Genomic DNA, 9,017 nt, shown 5'->3' on the forward strand with positions numbered 1-9,017 from the left:
AACTTGCCAAAAGCAACAAAAACCTTCTGGATGCAAACATGTATCTCAGAACCCAGCGAACAATCCTACCAAGGTAAAAAAATGTGTCGACACCTAATCTGGTGCCATCAATATAAATGTTAGGTTCTCAGTACAGAACACCCATTGGTGGAGTAAACATTGTGGGAAAAATAGAAACGGACATACAAACAGCCTACCTGTAAAGTGCCTATGTATCTGCCTGTCATGCGCGTTGAACAGGAAAAAGAGAAACCAAGATGGCATCTGCGATATTTAACTGAAACGGTCTCATGTGATCTCGTGAGATTCACGTGGGTGAATGTAATATAAAGCAGGTCTCTTGGAGAAGTGGGGAAGTTTTTCGCCATACAGACGGTTACTCAGTGCATTGGAACGAGTGAAGGAGGTTCCAGTTCTACAAGCTATTTTCGGCATGACGTTAGGATTTGATCTTAAGCTGATTCTACTGTTTGATGGCAGCAACGCTGAGCAGTCAGTACAGGAATGGGTGGAAAAGGCAGAATTGACATGCCAGCTCAGTGGTGTGAAGCGTCTGGAATGCGTGGTCCCAATGCGCCTTGCTGGGGGCGCATATGCTGTATGCCAGCAGCTAATGGACGAAAAGAAGGCAGATTTCACCTGCATCAAAAATGCCCTCTACACAGCGTCTGCACTAGATCTGGTTGCTGCATAGAAGGAGTTTATGGCATGCAAGTTACTTTCCAAGGAGACGTTGATGTTTATCTAGCAGAACTGAAGAAGCTTACTGTCCTGTTTGGAGGAATGTCAGATAAAGGCCTGGTGTGTGCATTTACTGCAGGATTGTCCGCTGGTGTGGAGGATATGCTCCAAGCCTCATCCCAAGTAGATGAGATGGACATCTCGGAAGTATTAGCGCGGGCATGGGTGATATTAAAAAAGTGCCTAGAGACTGTAGACTGTGTGGCAGCCATGCAACCATCACAGGGTGGATATCAGGACCTGGGTACGGTTACAAGCTGCTACAAGTGTGGTGAGCCCAACCATTTGGTCCGTGATTGTCTCTCATCACGCTCACTGACTCAAAGGCTTTGCGGGCTTCAGTGCTACAAGTGTAAAAACTGGGGACATCTGGCTTGTGCCTGTCCAGGAAACAAGAAAGGGCAGGAAGCTACAGCGCCAGTTTTCTCCCCAGATCGTCACTGAATAAGGCGCTGCCCGCAGTAAGCATGTGCATTAACGGACGTAAATGCCTCGCCCTTGTAGACACCAGGTGCACAAGGCATCTTGTGACACTTGGTACAGGGAGAGAATTCCAGTGCTAACTCTGGGTGGAGGGTTACTGGCCGCTTGCGGGGTGAGCGCTATCAGCACAAGCATCAGCGACGGACCTGCAGTAGCGTGCAAACCCTGGCGGTGGACAGGGAGCTGCTTGGATACGACCTACTTCTAGGAATGGATTTGATTACACAGCTGGGTGGAATCACTGTGGAATGCACCAGCAAGATAGAATTCTCTCAACATGAGAAACGTGTTTGCACCACAATTACCCTGGACGAGCCTGACTTTCATGTGGAGTACTATAGGGAAACCAATGCGTGGACGGCATCTTGGGATTGGGCTGGCGATCAACCACTAATATCCTTGTGGAACCGACTATCAGAGTACCCACTTCCATTGAAGCTAAGGGGGCAGTATGAAGAAGAACTGCAGACTTGGATTAAAAATAGTTGGCTGCTTCCATACCCCGAGGATGAGTTCGTGCCCCCCCTCCGAGGACTGATTCCCCTGATGGCTGTCTTACAAGATAGCAAACAGAAGGTCCGACCTGCCATGAACATATCGACCCGTACACGGCAGGGGCAGACGTTTGTGCACTCAGTTTAAGGGAGTGCCGACAACAAGGGTCGGATGTGGCAATTCTGGACCTGTGCAGGTCTTACCTGCAGATACGCATTGAAAAAGTGCTGTGGCCATTTCAGACTGTGGAAATTAAAAGAACTTGCTATTGCCTGACCAGGCTAGGGTTTTGTGGCACCAGGCATTATGACGGCAATCATGCATGTGATCCGGCAACAGGATGAGGCTGTGTGCCAGGTGACATCGTCTTACATCGACGATATCTTTGTAAATGAGAGCCTCATGTCTGCCCAGTCGGTCAAAGAGCACTTTGAGAACTTTGGACTTACATGCAAGGAACCCGAGCGTTTGCAAGATGGGGCAAAAGTACTTGGCTTGCGTGTGAGCAGTAGCAAGGAGCGGCTCTACTGGAGGAGAGGTGGTGATGTTCCGGAAGTCCGATCCAACATCATTCGTTGGAGCATTTTTTCTGTTTGTGGAAAGCTGGTGGGCCACTTCCTTGTGTGTGGTTGGCTCAGAAACTGTAGCCAGGATGACTTGTGACAACCCTGTGTGAGGGAACTGGTGCATTAATGGGAACGAGTTACTGTCTGGGTAGACGCTAGTTCACTAACCCTCGGAGTTGCCCTTGCGGTTGATGATGGTATTATCGAAGACGCCTGTTGGCTTCGTCCAGAGAATGATTCTAGGCACATAAACCTGGCTGAACATAATGCTACATTTAAAGGAGTTACTTAAAGGTGCTTCAATGGCAAGCCAGGGTACTCCATACTATCACGGACAATCAGTGGATAACCGATGCATTGACTGGAAGAGCACGGCTAACCACACAGGCAGCGAGTGAGATGTTGATACGAAGATGGTTCACCACCCTGGTCCATACAATCAAAGAGTACAACTTGACTGTAGATGTAACGTTGATCAGGTTTGCAAGCAACAGAGCAGAGGCACTGACATGGGGGGTACCACAATGGTGGCTGCTGGCTGATACCTGGGGAGGTTCTGAGATGCTGCAACAGCCATGTGCAGCCATCATGTGTAATATGGATGCGGATCGTATCAGTGAGATTCATCGGCAATGTTGACACTCAGGGATTAAGCGAACACTGTATTTTGACAACATGGTTGACCCAGAAGTAAGAAGGGCAGATGTCAAGAGTGTAGTGGAAAGTTGCCAGGCATGTAAATGAATCAATCCGGCTCCGATACAGTGTAAGAAAGAGCAATTAGGAGTGAGCGGCACGTACCAGAGAGTGGGCATGGATATCACACATTACGGTGGCAATCACTTCCTCACCCTCATCGATTGTGGACCTATGCGCTTCATGGTCTGGAGACCACTCGGGTGCCAGGACTCCTCCTACATTATTCACCAGCTGTCATCTGTGATCTTTGAAAGAGGCGCGCCCGAAGAGGTGCTTACATGTCATCTCACGAGATTCACGTGGGTGAATGTAATATAAAGCAGGTCTCTTGGAGAAGTTTTTCGCCATATAGACGGTTACTCAGTGCATTGGAACGAGTGAAGGAGGTTCCAGTTCTACAAACATCACCTTAGTCTTCCTCAAGCTTATAGTAAGAAATTGTTTACATTGGACTTGAAGACAACCATATTGTAGTCAGCTGGAAAGCAGGAAAACGGAAGACAATTCCATAGGCATGTAGTTCTAAGAAAGAAGCTTTGTTCATGGAATCTACATTTAGGTTTGGCACAGATAAAGAGTGGAGGGAATTATTGATAGTGTTTTCAGCTAGACGAGTGTTACTTGTGAAAGTTTGGCAAGAGGGGACCATAGATTGAAGCTCAATCGAGCACTTGCCATGAAAATAACGATAAAGCAAAGACAAACTCGCTACATCTCTTCTGTGAGAAAGAGGTTGCAGGGAAGAAAATGGACATCTCCTATGAGGCTACGAAGTCTATTTTGAACTCTATCAAGGCAGGATAACTCCTTTCTAGCAGCTCCTGCCAAGATGTGGCAACAGCACTCCATCCTTAGACGTACCTGGCTCTTATACAGATAGAGAATTGCATCAGCAGTGAGATATCTACTGGATCGATAGAAGGATCCCACCATTTTTCCAGCGGCTTTGGCAACAGATTTGATGTATGTGTTCCATTTAAGATCAGGTCAAGCCCAGAAGCTTGTCAAAATATGAGGCCTCCAAGACGAGAGCCATTCATTTCAATTGATGCTAGATGCAGATCAGAGCGTTGATGATGTAAAGATAGAAGCTGGTTTTAGATGCATTAAAAGTAACCAGTCACTCCTTTCCCCATTGTATCACGTGCTCCAGATCAGAGGAGAGAGAATTGGAGAGAACTTAGTCGTTTACGGTCTTAGATGTGTTACCATAGATAGTAGTGTCATCAGTATAAATGTCTATGAATGATGTATGGATGTGATTTGGAAGATCATTAATGTAGATCAGAAAGAAAGTTGGGCCCAGGATGGACCCCTGAGGGACTGCAGCATTAATACTGTGAGGTTCTGATTTCTGCCCATCAACTACTACTCTTATGAACCTATCAGAGAGAAATGATTTGATAATTGAGAAAACATTTTCAGCTATACCATAGCTGGAGATCTTGTGAAGTAAACCTTTATGCCATACCCTATCAAAGGCCTTAGATATGTCAAGAGCAATTGCCCTAGAAAGATAGCCTCCATCGAGAGATTCGCTAATCCTATGAGATATAATTGTAAGTACATCTGCTGTAGATTTAGCAGAAAAGAAACCATATTGCGTGTCACTAAGAAGGTTATTTTTGCTGAGATGGTTGATTACTTCTCTATTTAACACAGATTCCAGTAACTTACTCATGACGCACAGGAGACTTATTGGCCTGTACTGAGAGGGAGATGACCGAGCACCTAAATTCTTAAATACACAGCAAACTGATGAGATTTTTCAGGGTGATGGGAAGCAATTCTCCTTAAGACAACGTTTAAACAGTTTTGCAAGTATGGCTGCTAGTTCTGGTTGAAGTTTTTGAGTACTATAATTGGAAACCGTCAGGGCCGGTTGCTTTACTGGAATCAAGGTTTTTGATTAGCTTGGCAACATCATGTACAAATATTTGTATATCACATAGCGTGTTTTCTGATACAGGAGGAAATATTGGGGGTTGGTGGCCTTGGTCGCAAAGGGTAGAATTAGCTGCAAAGTTCTTGGCAAAGAGTTTGGTTTTGTCTGATGCTGACGAGATTACCTCAGATGATAGTTGGAATAGAGCACATGTTTCTGTTCAGGATTCTGTTTGCTATTTGCCAAAACTGGTGGGACCCAAGCCACTGTTCAGCTACTTTGGACTTGACAGACTGAGCATACAACTCTCTTGCGTTCTTTATTACTTTTTTACAATGGTCGCTGGCAGTTCTGACAGCAGCTTTAGTCTCAGTACATCTATTACGTTTGAAGCAATGGAAAAAGTAATTTCTATGCACAATGGCAACAGCACATTCTGGAGAGAACCACGGTTGGCTGTTAGGTTTTTGCTGAAACATTTTCAAGGGTATGAAACGGTCAATACCTACAATTAACCATTCTGTCTGATACTATAGAGGATACATCCTTTTTAAACATGGAATGCAGAGGTAGATCTGATATAAATGTACAGAAGCTATCCCACTCAGCCATAGAGTATCGATATACTGTATGATGGAGAGGTACGCCTGAAGACTTATTACATTTCATTTTTATTTTAATTGATACAACAAAGTGGTTGGAAATCCAAGTGGAGACAAAACGGAAACTGAACATCGTTCAGGGGAAGTTGTGAGAAAAAGGTCTAGGAGACTTGCATACTGGCCATCAGGTTTGGCACACGGGTGGGTTCGTGAACAATCTGAGTGAGGTCATAAGCAATGGAGAAATCGTGACAGAACCTCCCCTCATCATCGGGCTTGTTTGAGTGGATTAACCATTCCATATTGTGAACATTGAAGTCTCCACATACGTGAATGTTAGCTGAAGGATAAGCAGTTAGGACATGGTCAATTTTCTCAGATATTTTTTTAAACATAGTAACTCCACTGTTGTGGGGGCGATAGAGAGTAAATATAAACGCAGTAGTGTGAACAAGTGCAACCCGGAAGCACATATAGGGTAAGTTAGGATCTTCTCTGGAGATGTCCCAACCACATGGAAAGCCATAGCGATCTTCAGGGTCAGATTTGGAAGTTAAATTAGAGTATCCTTTAATTACAAACTCATCTAGGGGAATAGTCTGTCCAATGCCAGTTTTGCTTAGGAATAATAGGTCTGGATTAGTCTCCAGTAGTTGTGTTTCAACCTCTGGAAGGCTAGAACATAGACCCCTGATGTTGGTAGTGGAGGTCTACATTGGAAGTTGAAGATCCAGGTTTAATCATGTATTTTTTCTTGAAACTTTTCATGATGGAGTTTTGGGATTTGTGGACTAGGTCGACAGACTTGCTTAGAGCAGGACAGAGAGAGAAAGTAAGCGAGAAAAAGAAACAAAGAATTTTTTTTTGTAGCACATAAGTTAAAGCCGTAACAATTACCCACTAATATGGCATCGAGAGGCCCCATCAGAAGCTACTGCATGGTCTAGAATTCATTCACCAAATGGCAATAAAGCAGTCCCAGTACTTTGCACCTACTGATAGGACAGCCTCCTTAGTGGTTAATCCAAGGTTTGGGTCCCTGACTATCAAGCGGATAACATCAGCCCAGATAAAACATTTGAAGTTGAAGTCCAATGTAAACCAATTCAAAGTTCAAAGTGCAAGTCCAATGTAAACAAATTCAAAGTCTAAATTGCGAGTCCAATGTAAACCAATTCAAAGTCCAATGTGCAAGGGACAGGAAAGCGGTTCGATCAGTACACACACAGACACGGTGACATGCCACCAACACGATCCAGCGTACACAATTACCAACCGGCTGTTCTTTCCTCCTGCCTTGCCTTCCAAAACGACCTGAATTTATAGTTGTCGAAGACCAACTCATTTGCATATATGCACGAGATTTTGCAAGAGTTTCCGAGATCATACCATTACAAAACGCCGTCGGCGCCATCTTGGAATTCTTTTCTTATTCTAGCTTCGCAGCGATGACCAAGCACGCACGCACGCACACCTAGGTCATTTGAACGGTAAGCCCTCATTTTCACAGCTTTTGCCACACTTCCCCCTGATATTATTATCACAGAGGGGGCAGGGAGCCGGCGACCTCCTTCTTCGGCTGCTTCTACGGAGGGGCAGACAGGGAGCCTCGTCTTCAGTTGAGCTCCCGTCCGCGGTCTGGGGATCAGTGAACCGGAGGCTGCTAATTTCAGTGCTGCCATCGTCCGATGAAGCCGGCGTATACCAGAATGATGGTCCATTGGTCGTGGAACTCGTTTCACTTTTTTCACCGAGCGGCGACTGCGCCTGTGATGCCGATCGCAGGTCCTTGACGTGTTGGGGCACCCCATCAATCCACACGGCTTGCGGGCTGATCACCTCGGTAACATGTCCGGTTCCATAGCGTGTGATGCATCTGCCGCGGTGGTTCTTAACCCAGACGACGTCTCCCACTTTGATGCTATCTCATGTCGCCTCTGGCTCGGGTAGAGGGCTGATCTCTAACCCTTTCACTCTGACATGGTACCGGTGCCACGCCTCAGCCGGCGTGGTAGAGGGCAAGACATCGTCCTTAGGGGTGATGTTGTACCGGTATAGCACTTCAGGCACCGTACACCCCTTCCTAGCTGCAATGGTCTTGATGGCCCGTTGGTTCCGTTCCACAATTCCGTTCCCGCTAGACACATGGGCACACCGAAATCGTAGTCGTACACCCCAGCCGTCTGTGAACTACTTGAACTGCCTGCTAGCAAAAGCAGTGCCGTGGTCGGTCAGTATTTCGGAAAGAGGGCCACGCTCAAGGAAGACACTTTCCAGTTCCCAGACAACGGCGGCCACGTCCTGTTGGCGAAGTGGCCGCCACAACGCAAACCTAGACAGTCCACAGTCAATTATCGTCAAAAAATCCCCGCCGTTGTGGTGGGTCACGTCCACCGTAAGCCTGTCCCAATTGTTCTTTACACTCAGTTTTCCCTTTTTCCACCGGGCAGGTTTCACAGCTCCTCACCACTGATTCTACCTCCTTCTCATTTCCCGGACACGCCCGAGTTAAATGGCCTGGCTTGCCACAATGATAACAACGCACCCGCTTCCGTGCTCCATAATCCGGGGCGCGCTTCGCGTCACTTCTACAATCCCTGACGAAGTGGTTGGGGCCGCCACATTTATAGCATCGTCGGCCCTCTACAGCCGATTCCAATGCCTCAACTGCCGCCGAGACTGGCTCGTCGTCGTCCTTCATGATGTTTCGGGCTCTAGCCAATCGCTCTTCTAATCCAAGCTAATTGAGCCTCGATGACTCCCGCAGCAGTCGACTGGCACTTTCCGGAAGCCCAGACAGGAAGGCGCACGCCAGTATACGGTCGCTTGCACCGCCGAAGGGGGCAGCAAGCTGCTTCAGGTCGGCCAGATAGACATCCACCGTCTCCCCTGGCCCAAGCCGTCGTCCAGAAAATTACCGCCAGGCAACAAAAGGGTCCGCACCAAATGCCCGTACAACGCCTCTTTAATTTGTTCCATAGTCGCGTCATCCCCGACTTCTGATACACGGCATAGGCCCTCTTGGTGAGCCTAAGCGGGATGACTATAGCTGGGTCCTTTATCCTGCACAACCGGCAAATACGTTCGGCTTTCTCTAGCCATTCGACCACCGAAGGTCCGTCCGGGGAGCCGTCAAATTATGGGATCAATTTCAGGTCGAACTTGTCCATACCGGAGATATTCGCTGAAATGGCTTGAAGTTGAAGTCCAATGTAAACCAATTCAAAGTCCAATGTGCAAGGGACAGGAAAGCGGTTCGATCAGTACACACACAGACATGGTGACACGCCACCAACACGATCCAGCATACACAATTACCAACCGGGCGTTCTTTCCTCCTGCCTTGCCTTCCAAAACGACATGAATTTATAGTTGTCGAAGACCAACTGATTTGCATATATGCACGAGATTTTGCGCAAGTTTCCGAGATCACACCATCACAAAACGCCGTCGACGCCATCTTGAGATTCTTTTCTTATCCTAGCTTCGCAGCGATGACAAAGCACACACGCACACCTAGGTCGTTTGAACGGTAAACCCTCATTT

The 9,017-nt window shown here is 46.9% G+C and overlaps 1 protein-coding gene across 1 annotated transcript; it reads left to right on the plus strand.

Moving 5' to 3' along the window:
- Nucleotides 1-708: 708 nt before the first annotated feature.
- LOC145276666 (uncharacterized) lies at nucleotides 709-1,185 on the plus strand. Its single transcript, XM_080127853.1, has one exon. It carries the CDS (start codon nucleotides 709-711, stop codon nucleotides 1,183-1,185), a length of 477 nt encoding a protein of 158 aa, XP_079983979.1.
- Nucleotides 1,186-9,017: the final 7,832 nt, after the last annotated feature.

This window comes from Euprymna scolopes, chromosome 5, assembly GCF_053919585.1.
Source record: "Euprymna scolopes isolate OS-2025 chromosome 5, ASM5391958v1, whole genome shotgun sequence".
Classification (NCBI taxonomy): domain Eukaryota; kingdom Metazoa; phylum Mollusca; class Cephalopoda; order Sepiida; family Sepiolidae; genus Euprymna; species Euprymna scolopes.